The 17,247-nt window shown below is 34.6% G+C and overlaps 1 protein-coding gene across 1 annotated transcript; it reads left to right on the top strand.

Annotated features, from left to right (window-relative positions):
- The first annotated feature begins 8,636 nt into the window (after positions 1-8,636).
- Positions 8,637-11,050, top strand: LOC113758768 (L-type lectin-domain containing receptor kinase IV.1-like). Its single transcript, XM_027301495.1, has one exon. The coding sequence runs from the start codon at positions 8,742-8,744 to the stop codon at positions 10,776-10,778; it is 2,037 nt and encodes a 678-aa protein (XP_027157296.1). The 5' UTR covers positions 8,637-8,741; the 3' UTR covers positions 10,779-11,050.
- The last annotated feature ends 6,197 nt before the right edge of the window (positions 11,051-17,247 follow it).

Here is a 17,247-nt window from a genome sequence, read left to right on the forward strand (position 1 = left end):
ATGAACGGGAAGTCGGTTAACAAAACCGTTGAAATCGCAAGAAGTTCGAAGGCTAAGCTGCCTTTGAGCTTCCGTTTTGCCGTTTTCCAAACATTTGGCCAAGAAACGACTCAAACATGATTTATTCCAGTAAGTGATGTCTAAAATATGTCCAAGGTACATTTGATCGGTGATTTACACCAAAGAAATTTCGGATAACAAGTCTCAAATCATTGCTAGTTCAAATCTGTCCAAATGTAAGGTATTCCTTCACCAGACCAGATTTGAGTTTTGATCTTAAATCACTCAATTCAACTCGGAATTGAGTGTGATTGGTGGCATTGGAAAATAGACTCATTAGGCTACATTTTCTCAGAAGAAACCATTTTCAAAATCAGTCCATAACCAGCTCGTTCGTGAGCATTAAGTTGCTGCTCATGAGCTGCCTTCCAGGAAGCAACGAAACAGGACAGTGGATTTCAAATGAATGGTTTGGCTAGCTCAAGTAGAACCAGGACATGAATTTTATACCAACATAAATCTAGGAATGTCTATTTTCCAGTGCCGCAAACGGCACTCGATTCCGACATCGGAGCAACAAGTTATGGCCGAAACAAGAAGACTTCCTGGGCAGTGACGGGATTCAAATTCCAGATTTTCAAGCTTTCGAATTTCCGACATTTGGGTGATCCAATCATGTTATTTTTCAATGAAACTTTTTACACAACCAATATAACATGTAAAAAACATAAAAAAACCATTAAAACCTCAAAATTTTGCACAAAAGTTGTCGAACAAACCAGGGGCAAAATGGTCACTTTTGGTCATTGCACCATCCATGAGTTTCTATCAACAACCCAACATTAATCCACCAATATAAGCACTAAACCAACATTATTTTCATCATCAATCATCAAATCAGTCCTTCCATCAAAAGTGGGAGTTCATAGAGCCCACCAAACAAAAATTCATCATAAACAAGACTACCCACATCAATGCAAGAGTTTATACGTGTAATTCTATTTCCATAAACCAAAATTCGAAGGTCGGATCGTTACCTACTTGTGTGATGAACAAAAACAGAATTTTTTTGTCCCCTCTTGGCCAAGAAAAACCGTGAAAAGCTCCCCCTTTTGCAGCTTAAAATGATCTCCAAGTGTTTAGCTAAGTGTGGTTAAATTTTGGTGTGATTTGGTGGAAGATTTGATGAAGAAATGAAGAAGAAATTGGAGAGCTTTTTGGTTCTTTTTCTTTCTTGATGCACGGCTGCTATGGTGAGGAAAAGAGTGTGTTTTGCAGCTGAAAAAGCTTCTTGAGAGACTTAAGAATGAGTGGCTCAAAATGCTCCCAAAGTCAACTAGGACTAGTGCGTACACGCGCGCGTTTCGCACTCGATTCCTCTCGAGTTTATTTCACTAGTGCATTAAACCTCTAATGCACTTGTATTCATACTATTATTATTCACTCTTAATGGTCTAAAAATCATGGTTTTAAGTCCTTCAATTAATCGCGCGCGTAAAAACGCGTACTTCCGATTTGTACGCGATAAAGTCGAATTTTCAAGAATTTCTTATAACGATAGTACTAATAACTATCACTTGAGCACTTAAACATAAAATTACCTATTTTAGGACCATTGTGTAAGTCTCTAATTTTTCAAACTTATTGTACTCTCAATCGGTTAAAATTTTCAAACACTTTTTTCACTATTTTCACTAAACAAGCTTCCAAAAATTAAATTTTGAAACAAGTCACTTTAAAAATGTAATTGAGTTATAGACCCATGTAATTAGGTCTAAAGATCTTAGAAAATAATATTCGGAGTAAATGGCCAAGTAAATAATTAAATAAACTAGAAATAGGAAATTTAAATAAGTAAATTTTGCGAGTCCTCACATGAGTCGAGTGTTAATTCCTCAATTCTCAAATTAACTTTTCTTAATCTACTATTGATCATTCTTACTTCTCCAAAATTAATACACTCTCAATTCAAATGTAGCCTCGAAAAACGTGTATTCGTGTTCCGAACTAAACGAGTTTTCGAAAAATAATTTTTCTAACAAAACGCTTTAAAAACATAAGAGAGGCGTTTTTCCATATAAATGGATTTTAAGTAGTCGAATTAAATAATTCGGAAAATGAGTGAATAACTATTTAAATAAACCAGTAATATATGACGAAAATAAGAAAATTTTCGGATCCTCACAAAGGGTGCACAAGACTGTCTAGAAAGGGTATTACACGTATGACTTGCTCTCTTTGTCATCAAAAGGGTCACACTAAAAGAAGATGTCAGCTTAGCATGGAAGGAGTGGACAACAATGAAATAACACCACTTGTGAATAGTAATAGGTGTGGAAAATACAAGAAACTTGGATACAATGCAAGAACTTGCCTATTGGATGCCAAGGGAAAAGACGAAACTCATGATGAAACTAGTATGGCTGAACTCCTATTTTCTTTCATATTACACTATTTTAGTTAGCAGCTACTAATCTTGAATATTGCTGCAGCTCCTTCTGTGATTGGGAATACTATTTTCCACGTGATAATGAGACATTCCAAGACTCTGCTACATTGCAAGAATTGGCAACATGTATTCTTTGCTTTTAAGTTTTTTTAGTACTATGGTTATTGTTGTTGGCTGTTGTTGCGGCTACTTATTGTCAGAAGGTGTTGCAATTCTTTATTTTTTCACCTATGTTGTAGCTCCTTATTGTTTTACAGTTGTTGCAGCTCCTTATTTTTGTTTGTTTGGTCATTTTGATGAATACATCTGAAATTTGCCATGTTTTTATAATGCAAGTTAATCAAGTGCCTGAAGAAATTGATGTTCAACCTACTGCTTCAACTGAAAGCTCTCAGAGGTTATGTAGGACCATGTGTATGTGTGTGTGTTTTTTTTTTGTCATGCTTCGGACCAGACCAAAAGAACTTGCACTTGTTGCGAAGCACAAGTGTGGAGAAACAAGATGGCAACTGTGAAAAGGAGAAAACAAAGGGTAACTTTTTACAACCAAAACTGTATATAAATTATTAATTGTTATTTACTCTTGGTGGTTCTCACTAAACATGAATTTGCAATCTCATAGGATACTCGACGAGCCAGATGACCAGTGAAAATGAATGTAGCTAGAGGAGTTGCTAATGAAGTTGTTTTTGACTATTTTTGGGTTGTTAAAATTGTTGGGTGACTAAAATAGTTGTAGTTGACTTTGTCTTTTGTCCTTTTTGGTAGTAACAAATGCAAGTTGATGTATGTGGAACTTTATATCATGGGATTCACTTGTTTTTGTGATGAATCTTGGAACTTATTGTTTTTTGCTACTAAGACTTTGAATCTAACGAATTCTGGATTCTGGAATTTTGTAATGATTCACAACTTCGATTCTAAGGGATTCACAATGTTGTTATGAATCCTAGAACTTTATGTTAGTTTATAATTCTCTCTCACATATGACAGCATTCTTAATGTTCATACACAAGCAACCTTCATATAATGCAATTCTACCACTCCAACCAACAATGACCAAATAACATATATATATCACCATATCACCAAAAACTCACTTAATGAAGCTGCTCTCTTTCATATCAACATTGATTTTGTAAACATACAACTGGAAACTTAAAACTATTACAAATCCATATCAATCCATATCCAAAACTATTACATGAAATCTCAGGAATTATCGAAGAGGGCAGCATTACATGGTCCAAAATATATGAATCATAAACTTTCATATGATGTCTAGAACTACTGCAACATCTTCAATTCTAACAAGCTACCCTTTTGCCTTTGAGTGCCCCCGAGTATAGTACCAACTAAAATGTAGCAACAAGTACAAGCCAAGAGCAACATTTTCACTTTGCCTTCAATTTGCTGATTTCAATCTTCAGTGCTACATTGTCCCTTTCATTACTTCTCAGCTCCCACAAAATTGTAGCTAGCATATTCTTCATTTTTTGAGGTATGGGTGGATCATACCAAAAAAAAAAAAATTACAAGCACCACGTTTCTACATTCACTACTATTTCATAGTCAAAATTCAAGCAATAATTCAACAAAACCTAACATTTAGCAATGCACAAAATTACCCATGATTTCTGCAGCCATGAAATCTTCTCGATGGGTTTGACTCCATCCATGCTATCACAATTCTACATTGTTCAAGGCAGTGGCATCACACGAATTTGTCTCCATTGTAATATTCATCATTTCCTTCATAAATCAGGCTTTCTAATTTTGCACTATTCAACCCGACGCGGACGCTCTTCAGGACTCGATCACTACATCGTGAGCTTCAGGATGCTTTGTCCCAATTCCTACTTGGATACATTTCACTGCAGTGATTTCATCCAGAGCCACTTTGGGAAATTTGGGATGTCGAGCAGATCAGATCTCCCTTTTTACCAATAACCCTAGGATTAGAATTGGATTCTCCCTTCGATTTTTTTTCTTATCTTACAGCCTCATCAGTGAAATACCTGAAATACCCCTACTTAAGTGCTCAATTAGAAGCTTGGTCGAAATCACAAGGTGGTGCCACCACGGCGTTCCTCAATTCATAAGTTGCATTAAGGACAATTAAACTTAGAACTTAATCACAAATTGTACATTTTTTTAAAATACACTAGCTAATGTGCTCAAGCTAAGCCAAACAACAAAGAATAAAGGCAGCAAAATTCAGGATTCTTGTATTCTGTTTATTGGAGCCACATGCAAAATTTAGTAAATCACTATAGCCATCAAAAGCTCTTAATCTTTCCATTTAAAAAAGAAAAGCGCTTTAAGCTAAACATCTATGATGTATAATATGAATCATTTGCCCACAAAGCATCAATTACTACACAAATGTTTCTAGTCCACTGAAGATTTACTTAATAAATAAATATATAAATAAATATTAATAGAGCTTTTCCACTTGCCAATCTACAAATGAGAAAGGAAACACAGTTTCCCATCAAATACCTAATTAAACTAGATAGTAAAAGCTCATTTACCATTTTATAACAAAAAATGAACTCCTTTCTTCCTAACTATTATACAAGAGAGATGAAAGATGAAGGAAAATATGCAGCTGAAAGGGAGAAAAAAATCAAAGCTAAAGGAAAAAGAGTGAAGGACAGAGAGATGAAAGAAATTATTGATTAGAAGTGTAAACAGGTACTACTGATTAAAACCAAAAACAGAAGTATACTCAATTTTTCCAAATTAATTTTATAATTCTAATTACAGAAATCATGAACAACCCCAGAACATAGACAGAACTAGCCGATGAGACCGTTCTACTAACACTTGACTCACCAGAATACAAGTAATATGTATAAATACTTCCTATCACACTACCCTGCACCTTGAATAAAGGAAGACTTTAGCTTTTTAGTGCAAAGTTGTCATCGAAACAGGACAATGCAAAACTAGTGAGCTCAAATGCTAATTGATAACCAAACTAGGTCTTAAAAAATGACCACTGCTACTTTAAACCATGTCATTAAGCAGAGAACATATTTCTCTTATCAAAAACTCCAGAAAAATACCACCGCATGGAAAACCTGAATATCTCATTCCTTCTAAAGCAGTCTAGAAACCTGATTCTAAAGACTAACAAGTCGGTTAACTATAATAATTACTTCCTTAGAACTTACAAATAACTATAATGGTTATCTGCTTAAACATCAGATTGTCTTTGTTTGATGATTCTCGTGATATTAGATATATACTGCAATTCAACATGTAATCGAAAAATCGGCAATAAGAACATTTTCAAAATTTCCAAGCAAAATAGAACAATATATGCACTCTGCTAAATGAAACCTAGATCAAATTAACTAATTCTCTTACATTAAGCGGTGCTTGGACCCAAAACAGCAAAATTCAACTGAAATCTCATATTACAATTAACTTATTTTTCTTTACAAGTAAAATATACATCAAGTTAAACATGACCTAGCTAAAATTCAAAAACTTTCTAACTAACAAATATTGTCAACAAAATCACAAAAAAAATGCAATCTTCCAATACTTTGTATAAACTAACAAAATTCTCTTAAAGAAACTTACCGTTGCTATCCTCGAGCAGCAAATGCACATGAAGAATACAAGGGAATGCCACAATTGTCTGTAACCCTTATGCTTCAAATAGAAATGAAGATTCTAAGAACTGCAATATTAGTTTTTGAGAATCACCAAAATTACCTCATGAATGATAGGTGTGAATAAATCAAGCTCTTTGCCATCTCCATAACTAATCCAATTTTCAGAAAAGCTAAAACATCTCCGCCATATCATTATTGTCTTCTCCACCGCAGTTACAATTGCTATTGTTCTATATTTTCACCAGTATTCTTTGAAATCTAATAGCATTTGAAATGAATCGAATTATTGACAACAAAAAGGAAGTAGGATCTATCGACAACAAAGACGATGAGAGACAGAGCTGGATATGCGATTGGCGAGGGATTCTATATTTCTTTAGTATTTCTATGTTTTTTTTTGTTGGGTTTCTTGTTCCATGTTTTTCCGTTTTCAAGCAAATGACGTCGAATAGTGTTATAGTACCTTTTTTCTTTTTATAAGTCGAATAGGGTAATATTTGTGACTTGCACGTTGCACCTTGTCAATCATAAAAGAAATTTGGGTAAAAAAACTCAGCGGCCATTGAACTAGTGATCAGATCATATTTTGGCCATCAAACTATTTTTCGTCAGTAATTGGCTACTAAACAACTTAATCAGTAAACTCGTGACCATTTAGTCGATAATTGCTTTTAATCTATAAAATTAGCAGTTATCTGTGAAATAGGGTCACGTAGTTGTTGGACAAAATTACCCCGCACTTTACCACGTGTACAGCTAATTTCACAGATTAAAAGTAATTATCGACTAAATGGTCACAGATTTACTGATTAAGTTATTTAGTGACTAATTACTGACGAAAAATAGTTTGATAACCAAAACATGATCTGACCAATAATTTAGTGGCCGCTGAGGTTTTTTGCCCAAGAAATTTTCGTATGACGAACAGCATACCAATCACAAAAACATCCAATTACGACGTAGTTTTATTTATTTTTTTTTTTTGTGACTAGTCATAAAGGTTTTATGACTAGCAATGAAATGTGAGTCACAAAAACTCATTTTTTCTTGTAGTGTCCTGAACTACACCTATAAATGTTGTGCCTTTTGTTGATTTTTGCTTTTACCGAACCTTGGCTTATAGTTTGTACCTAATTTGTAGATGTGTCAAAATGGGTTACTTGGACTGGTTTGGGTTGGTTAAAATGGATAATGGGTACAAGTGAATCAACCCATTTATACCCATTTAATTAGATGAATATAAATGGGTAAGTCAAAAAATGAATTAGGTAATCCAATTATCCATTTATAATCCATTTATTTTAACTTTTTGTAAACTCATCATTTTTACAAACTAAGTTATTAATTTATACCATCCTTTGCACCCCATCATTAGTTTTAAGTATATACTTATAATGTTCAATAAGCCTAATTATCAATTTTTTTCTCATCCGTATTTTATGTCGTAAAATTACATACTATTTAATAATTTACCAATAAGAATATAAAAAATTGAACTAAGTACTATAAAAGTTAACATAAAAACTTAATCCAAAAATTTTGAACCCCTAACATTTTTTCGTGTGTAAATTTAAAATTTCATTTTAGTAATGTAGGAAAAGAGGATAAAATTTGCCATAAATTGGTAATGTTGAAAAATGAATAAGTTAACAAACTAAGAGGAAACAAAATGATAAGATAAAACCAACAAATAATAACAATAATGAAACAAAAGTAGTTAATATCATAAATTTTGAAAAAAAAAATGGGTGCGGGAAGAGATGAGGTTTGGGGAAGACAATTGTAAATGGGTTAATTGGATTTGATGGATTACTCAATAATACCCATTTGTATTATTGGGTAATCCATTTATACTCATATGCAAAAATTTAAGATACCCATATCCATTTATTCATGAGCAAGTATGAGTAAATTTAGTTAAATGGATTTGTTTGTCACTTATACTGATTTGCTAGTTGGTGTAGGTTTACGTAGAATCAAGGGAATATCTGAGTAAGCTAAAACCGTGGGATTAATAATGTGGCTGCTTTATAAGGTGGTAGGTTTTAGAAATTAAGGAACTTGTATCATAGCAAGGACAAAACGGGAAGAATCAAAGAGAATTGTGGCGGAAAAAGAGATCACAAGTTTTTTGAGTGTCCCAAACTTCACTTTCTTGAAAACTAAAGCTTTAGTGCTCTAAAATCTAGATATTTGTTGGGCAATGCTATTCATACTCTTCATTTAACTTTTTTCACAGACTTAATGAGTAACGCGTGATACTATGGTTGATATTGGTGTCAATGATGTACGTGTTATAAAGTATAGTGTACAACCATACTTATATTGTATTATAAACAAATATATGAAATAATTTATTTATAGAATTAATCTCTTTTATATTAACAACAGTGAATGCATAATACATGTAGAACATTTCAAGTTCAAACATAAGTTAAAATTAATTGTCATGTATCTGGACCCGTTGCCTAAACTGTTATTTGAAAGCGTTGTTTTATTGTACACCGGACAATCTAGTATATACAACCACCGTATTAAATAAAAAGCAGTCAAATTAATGTATGTGAAGCTCAAATGGTGTGCGAAGAAATCGCAACGCTAGATAGTAAGATATAGGCAACAAAATTAAGAAGGATTTAGCAATTGGCATCCAAGTCGTAGCCATGTCATTCAGACTTCTAACAGCAATCTTAGCCTACTTTCTAGCTCACATCGCAGCTGGTGCGGCAGCTTCCAACGATGTTGCGTTCATCTATCAAGGATTTCAATCATCACATCTAAGCCTGTATGGATTAGCTAAAGTCACCAAAAATGGCCTCCTGCAGATAACCAACACCACCAAATTACAGACGGGGCATGCCTTCTATCCTCATCCGATCAATTTCAAGAGCACATCTAATAGTTCAGCTTTCTCCTTTTCCACCCAATTTGTGTTTGCTATGGTACCTGAAGTCTCAGGCGTGCCTAGTCCGGGAATGGCTTTCGTTATTGCACCAACAAGAATCCTTACACGGGGGCCTTCCACAAATTTCATTGGGCTCTACGATGGTAGCACCACTGGAAGTGGAACAAATCACTTTTTTGCAGTGGAGCTTGACACTTTCCAAGACCGTGAATTTGCAGATATCAATGACAACCATATCGGCATTGATATTAACTCTGTGAATTCCACGGTGTCCCGGCCAGCAAGTTACCAATCTAACAACAGGAATTCATTTGACAACTTAACTCTTACCAGCGGCCAACGGATGCAACTCTGGGTGGAATACGATGGGGTGGATGGGAGAATCGATGTTACATTAGCTCCAATAGCTGCTGCTAAACCAAATACTCCTCTTTTGTCTTTGCCATATGACCTTTCGCCAATTTTACAGCAAACCATGTATGTTGGCTTTTCTGCATCCAGTAGTCCACTCGACATAGGGTTAACTTGTTTTGTACTGGGATGGAGCTTCAAGATGAATGGTGATGCGCAAGCGCTTGATATCTCTCGGCTGCCCAAGCTACCTCGGTCTGGACCTAAGAAAGTTTCTAAATTTTTAATCGTGGGATTGCCCCTGCTTTCCTTACTTTTGCTGTTCATTATAGCTTTTGGTGTAGCTTATTATTTAAGGAGGAAGTGGAAGTTTGCAGAAGTGCTGGAAGAATGGGAACTTGCCTATGGGCCTCACAGGTTCAAGTACAAAGATTTATACATTGCCACCAAGGGGTTTACAGAAAAACAGCTGTTAGGGGAAGGCGGATTTGGCCGGGTCTACAAAGGGGTTTTGCCAACAAACATGGTTGAGGTTGCTGTCAAGAAGGTCTCTCATCAAGCAAGACAGGGAATGAGAGAATTTGTTGCAGAAATTGTCAGTATTGGTCGCTTACGCCATAGAAATTTAGTACCGTTCTTGGGTTATTGTCGGCGTGAAGGAGAGTTACTTTTGGTATATGAGTTCATGTCCAATGGTAGTCTGGACAGGTTTTTGTACAACCAACCAAAGTACACTCTTATCTGGAGCCAAAGATTTCGAGTCATCAAAGGTGTAGCATTAGGATTACTCTATCTACACGAAGAATGGGAGCAAGTAGTGATCCACCGAGACGTAAAAGCCAGTAATGTGTTGCTAGATTGTGAACTGAATGGAAGACTAGGAGATTTCGGCCTGGCAAGGTTATATGATCATGGAACTCTCCCTCAAAGCACCCATGTAGCGGGATCTCTTGGCTACCTTGCCCCTGAGCATAATAGGACTGGGAGGGCCACAACGAGCACTGATGTATATGCTTTTGGGGCCTTTTTGCTAGAGGTTGCCTGTGGAAGAAGGCCAATAGAACCCCGAGTAGCCCCAGCAGAGAATGTCATTTTGGTTGATTGGGTATTTTCGTTCTGGAAATCAGGCGATATTCTCCAGGCGGTTGATCAAAACTTGGGTACTGAGTATGTGAAAGAGGAAGCAGAGCTGGTGCTGAAACTGGGCTTGTTATGCTCTCATTCAGAACCCAAACTTAGACCAAGTATGAGGCAAGTTCTGTTGTACTTGGAGGGATCAGCTAGCCTGCCAGATTTATCATTATTGGCCACGGGCATTTCTGCTGTTGGTCTTGGCTTTGCCTATCCTAGTGGTTTTGAAGATATTACATCATCATTTGCATCTTCCACAGACAAATGTTTTTCACATTCTGTAGCAGACTCTCTTCTCTCCGGTGGTAGGTGAGTAAGAAGCATATCTTTCTGCTGTGTTAAGTTTGAAAAGAAGAAAAAATAAGGGAAAAAGAAAAAAGAAAAAAGCTTCTATTCCTGTGATTATTTTGTTAGGTGGCTTTATTAGTGTGGTTTTATGTATTAAATCTTTCGAATTTGCAATGTGTTGGTAGTCTAAGTTTCTGTACTTCTTTCCTTGTTTATATTGTCTGTTTTTCAGTTTTCTTCATGAGTTGTCAAAAGGATGAACACATGGCAGCTATGCATAAGGTTAATATATTGAAATTGTTGCACTAAACCATTCGGAGAAGCGTCCTGTAAAATGCCAAATTAAGCATCCAGTTTCATTTGATTCTTCCATCAATCTTCATAATTAGCATAATAACAGTTTTCTTTGAGTTCATTATGTCTGTGGAGCTAAGAAAAGAAGAGTAGCTTTCAAAGTGGAAGCAAAGAAAAACTGTTAATCATGACAAAATCTTAAAAACTATCCGTTTAATTTGCCTGGAAAAAATATACAAGAGGCACAGTACAGTCATTATCAAATACTTATTGCTGTACTATGAAAAAGACAACTCAAATTCATTGCATTTGCACCCACCTGGTTACCAAACAAACTTGGTATAGTTACAGTATATGGGGATTCGTCAAGTTACAGTATAGTTAGCTTTGTACTTGTTCACGTTTTTTAGTACTAGTGTAACGTTTAAAACATCAATACGCAAAAGGTCAAAATATGGAGAACAAATATTCTCATATTAAAACAAAGGGAACCACAGCAAAAGGAAAGGCCAATTGTCTTGACTGTGAAACATGGGAACCAAAATAAATATCAAATGTTATACATTAGGGACAACCTGCTTAATTGGAAAGGTAGATATGTTTGTGTAGATAGGATTGAAACTCACCCATCTCCCTCTTTAATTTTTAAATTCTACCTCTCTCTCTCTCCCTATGCAGGCACACAAATGGCCTAATGATAAGGGTCTTGGCTATTTATTGAGGAGGTCTTAGTCTATTAGTTAAAGTTGAGACTCTAGAATCTAGAGGTTCTCGATTTTAATCTTCCACTCTATTTTTTAAATTTCACTCCTCTCTGCTAGAAAATAATAATAATAATAATAATAATAATAATAATAATAATAATAATAATAATAATAATATATGGTTTATATCGAAGCATGTATTATTAAAATGATCTTTATTATTGACTTCAATGATTTGGAGAAGGATTAAAAAAAAAACAGTAGTCTACGGTGTAATGACTCCATTATACTAGTACTAGTAAAATATAACCATGCACTTGCAGATTCTTTAGTGGATTTGTTTGGGTATCAATTTTTTTAGCAAAAAATATTTTGCTTCTATCACAAATATATGTTTTAGTAAATTTTTATTTTTTAATTACATATTCATCTCACATACATTACATCAACAAAAAAATATAATAGTATTATTTCAAATAATATTTCTAAACACTCTCCTATTCAAACACATACAAATCAAATTAACAGCCGAGATCAGCCCAAACTCGACCGAACCAATCTCGACCACAAACAATCCGAATCTAGTATTTGGACGTCTCCCTGTAAGAGAGTACATCCCATTTTCCAGCATCTTAGGGATCACCTACAAGTTTTTTTTTTTACGACAACGATATTTTTATAACATAATGTATCCTAATCAAGAGGGAGGGGAGGCTAAAGAGAAAGGGACTAATAGTATAAAAATCTAACTAGACCAAAGGACTGCTCTGACACCTCTTTTGAATTTTTTCACTGTTTATGAGATTTGAACACCCGATTTATAGTTCAAAGAGGAACTTAATTCCTTTTTTGTGACCACTGAATCAAAACTCAGGTGTTATCACCTACAAATACTTGACAATTCATTTGACATGTTCACTAAGAAAAGTCTTAGACAATTACAATTCCTCTATACATACTGAAGTCTTATCCACTCATAAATGAATGGTCCACTTTTAGACAATGGTAGCTGGTAAATTTAAAGTCAGATTAATTAGCATAGTGGTTGATGTATTAATGTCACCAACAATCCTCTAAATTTTTCTGTAGCCTGAAAATGAAACCATGCTCCTCCGCGGCATCGCCATCCCTCTAGAATCCGTCTGTACGTTGAACATGATGATGACGTACATATCTGCTTCGGTTGTGCGGTGGAAAATGTTCCTTCCATCACTGTAAAGAGTAACTTGTATGCTTGAAATTAGTCTCTATCCAAAGAAAACAAAAGGAGAATTCATAATCTGGCACATTATATTGAATTATCAGGCTATTAATACCCCCCTTGAACTCCCTGGTTACAAAAAAGCTATTGCTAGGAACATGAGCACATGTCACGTCAACAAGGGACTGTAATTATTGGAAAATGCCAAAAAAAAAAAAAAAGACAACAGCATAGTTCTGTTTAACATAAATTAACATAGCATAGTTCTGAGCACTTCTATTCCAAGCTTCAGTAAACCCACTCGGTTAAGGCATCAAGGTTTAAAAACATTTATTGTTCCTATCGACACAATTATTGTTTTCTGTCCTGCTCCCTGGTCTTCTTGTAAATCCCCACGAGTTCCTTGGCTCAGTGGCCACCAAGGAAAGGGACTTAAGTCCCTCCTTGGGTTGAACTGTAGGTAGGGGTTCAAATCTCACTTGTAACAAAAAAAATTTAAAAGTAATATCATAGCATTCCTTTGATCTAGTCAGGTTTGCATATCTTCTAATCCCTAATACACAAGTTTCCTTAGACTCTTTCTGCCCTAAAGATTCGGATAAAATAGGTTATATAATTATTGTCGTTATCGAAAAAAAAAATAGTGCCCTCGTGGTTTGACTTTGTACGTTTTGATGAAGTTGGAAAGTTATGGTGGCTATGATTTTCCGTTTTTAATGGTTACACTGATGGTTTTTGTAATGTAAAATGGTATGCTTGATCCGAAACAAATGCGTTTGATTTACACCGAATATCTATACTATATATAAAGGGAGAGAGAAGGGTTAGATGTAAACTTTTTGTGTTATTTTATATTCTTTCTAAATTATCCTTGATAATTACCCAATTTCAACTTTCGTATACCCTTCTTTCAACTAATATGTATTTCTTATTATTATTTAGTAAATCTTAATTTTTATTAGCTATTACTAATTATGGTTATGAATTATTACTAAATAATTATTTATTTATATGTTTTATTTTAGTGAATTTTCTACATATTTACTATTAGAACATAAAACTAAATCTCTTGAAAATGATTTCAAATATACTCCAAAAAATTTAGCACAAATTTTGTTTAGTAGTTGCACATTCGCATGTACTTTGAACATTATTACTGAATAAATCAAAGAGATTACTTTGGCAAAGTGTTTTGATAAATTGAAGCAGCAGTAAAATAATCAGTATTGGACTTTTCCTCTGAGTTAGAAACTAGGACGTGTAGATTATGGGAAAGGGTTTGGATTTCAAAACCATTGACATTTAAGCCATGGACTGTATTAGAGAAATAAATGAATTATCTCTATCATGATTAGGCTAAATATGTTTTCTTGCCAGAGTGATCAAAAGTTAAAAAAAAAAAAAAAATATTAGTACTAAATGCTAAATATAGTGCTGAATATTTTTAAATGATAGACATTGAAACTGAACACTTCTGACTTTTCATAAAAATGGCCATGCAACATGTACTGAAAGCTATGTAATTCTAAAAGGCCGTAACTGAATATATATATGATCAATTATGGAACCAATTAACTGCAATGGAAACATAGCAAGTGTTAATTTATTCAGAAATGGTTTAAGATGATGGCAACTGATAATCCATAACTCTGAAAAGAGAAATTCCTGAGGATTAACTAAAACACGAAAATCACATGAATAAAAAATAACTATACAGTTAGCAATTCGGCTTTTGTCTTTCACGTTTCTTTTTCATTTCAAGAACGGTTAGGTGATGGTATCACTTCTAGCCTGCGAGATCCTGATTCGTTAATATATATGTCATAATGAAAGGAATGTTGGCGTAAATAATCTGACCACATTTAAGAGGCTCAAAATTAAGTTAGTTTTTTGCGATAATGTAATACAAGATTATCAGTGAAGAATTCATTATGTCTCCGCGATTATCCATCTCGCTTTTCTATCCACTGCCAAAAGTCTGAAAATATCAAAGTCTGCTATCTTTGAGTTCTTTGTTCTATTTAAGACAACATTGCTAGCTTGTTGATCAGCGAGAATCTCCATGCAGCTAAAGATCTCCACTTGCTATTTCTTCTATGGTCTTGCATTTTGTTGACCAATGCAAGACTATTGCTTTTCTGTGCCTATGTCAACATAACCAAACCACAAAGAAACTATCCACTATGAAGTTACTAAATAACCACTATTAAAAATAATGGAGGACTCACAATCCAAATCAAATACAACAATTCAAATAACAAACGACAATGAAAAGCCACTGACCCAATGATCAGCCTCAAATGTTCTAAATTATCACTCTGCGCACCATGAAGTTGGTTTTTATGAAACTGAAAAATGAGATGTGGTGACCACGAAATTCCTTCACAAATATCTCTTACTTGTCATGTCTACGCATGTCTAAAATCCTTCCAATCGCCTAACCATTGCTTATATATATATTCACACATACACATACAAACATACATACACGGTGCTTTCGAAACAAATAGCACAACTTCTGCCTAAGACATCAGTGCCAATTAAGTAAAGAAGTTATTTGATTTCTTACTCATTTGCATCCCTTTTGTTTTTGTTTCGACTTGTTGAATGTCTGATTTCTTCAGTTTTGTGATTGCCATGTTTTATTCCATGTGCTTTTAGCGATCTTTTGCAAATACATGGTGAAACTAATTTCCCCGGGTAAAGGTTTTGGTAATTGAAGTGCAGAGAATGTGCAAAATTTATATACCTTAAGGAATACCATTAAAAAAAAAAAAACAGCAATTTGAGGATTGAACGACAAATTTTCTGATGGAACCAACAACGGTACTTTGAGGTAGACAACAACTATACCTTAACGTATATACCTTAAGGTTCAACAACTGTACAGAATGGAACCAAAGCTACTCGTACCTGTCCCAATCCCCCTTTTTTTTCTTTGGGTAAATGAGACAGGCTTCCGTGATTTAAGATGCTGGGAACATGACAGGTGCCCTGCACCAGGGGTAAGTTTCAATCCCGTGTTAGTCTGCTGCTGGCCATTGCAAAGACTTTTGATCCACCTGTTACGTGATTAGGTAAGTATGACTACAATATTGAAATCTCTGTCATTTAACCACCAGGACAAGTATCATTTTCATACGGTCTGGCAATTTGAAGGGATACGTGTTGAGATTTATTCAACATTTTAATTGTTTTTTCTTAAATTAACCTGTAATAATGTCCATTATCCACTTATTAGCTCCATATAACTTCATTTCTTTCTGAAATCTGGATTTGATGTTTTCTGAAATTAAATGGATACATTGCATTATAAAGTCCTTCCATTTTTGTTCAGTTTTCGGCGATAACGTCACTTTTGAAAAGATCAAACTCTAACGCTAACCCTTGCCACTTTCATAAGTCATGCAGTTACAAATACATAACAAAAAAGGAAAAAGAAGATACTCAAACAGTACCACAATGTTGTTGTTGGATAACTTCTAATTGAAATTGTCCCGCTAGTACTTAAGGCATGCAGTCACATTTATTTTACACATTTTCTTAATAAAAAAGGGGCTGAGCAAATTTAATTTTTTGTACTTCGTTGGATTGGATTAGTTGAAACCTCAATGAGAGCTACATGACTGTACACCATGTAGCTTCATCCTTCATGAAAGTCTGTATGATAAATCCACGGATCAAATTATTTGAGTGAAACATTTCCATTGGCACTAGATTCATCCACAAGAACATAGTACTTGATTTTGATGGAGCTGACAACGACATACATACACATATATATACATATATATGTATATACGTATATATATATATATATATATAAAGTTTATTATTGACAATCGTCCAAGACTAGACCGAAGACTTTTTAGTAGACTAGTCAACATTTGTCAAGATTTTCATGATTTAGGTTGAATGCTATAGCAAAGTGTACATTGGCTCAGTTTTTTAAGGTCATATCACTTTTTAAATGAATCGTGTGTCCGAATTTCTATTCTTTTGTTGATATAAAGATTCTAATGATGTCCAATATATAAGAACTCATGCAAATGATCTGTAGCCTATGGTCTCGAGGCATACCTTGGCCAATGGTAGTGAAAAAGAACTAAGCCCACCCAAAAGAACTAAACCTATTCACCAAATGGTGTGATTGTCTCCGTCAACCATTGGTTTTAAGGTCTCCTAACTACTGTTACTTCCCCTACGCAAATTGTCCTCCATTAATTCTACCAATAAGATCGATCTGTCCAGACTTCAAAAAACTTCTTGCTTCTCATGTCGAGTGCATGCAGGCT

The sequence above is a fragment of the Coffea eugenioides genome, unplaced genomic scaffold, assembly GCF_003713205.1.
Source record: "Coffea eugenioides isolate CCC68of unplaced genomic scaffold, Ceug_1.0 ScVebR1_695;HRSCAF=1413, whole genome shotgun sequence".
In the NCBI taxonomy this organism is placed as follows: domain Eukaryota; kingdom Viridiplantae; phylum Streptophyta; class Magnoliopsida; order Gentianales; family Rubiaceae; genus Coffea; species Coffea eugenioides.

Coding starts and splice junctions, on each gene's coding strand:
- LOC113758768 (XM_027301495.1), top strand. CDS start 8,742: ATGTCATTCAGACTTCTAACAGCAATCTTAGCCTACTTTCTAGCTCAC.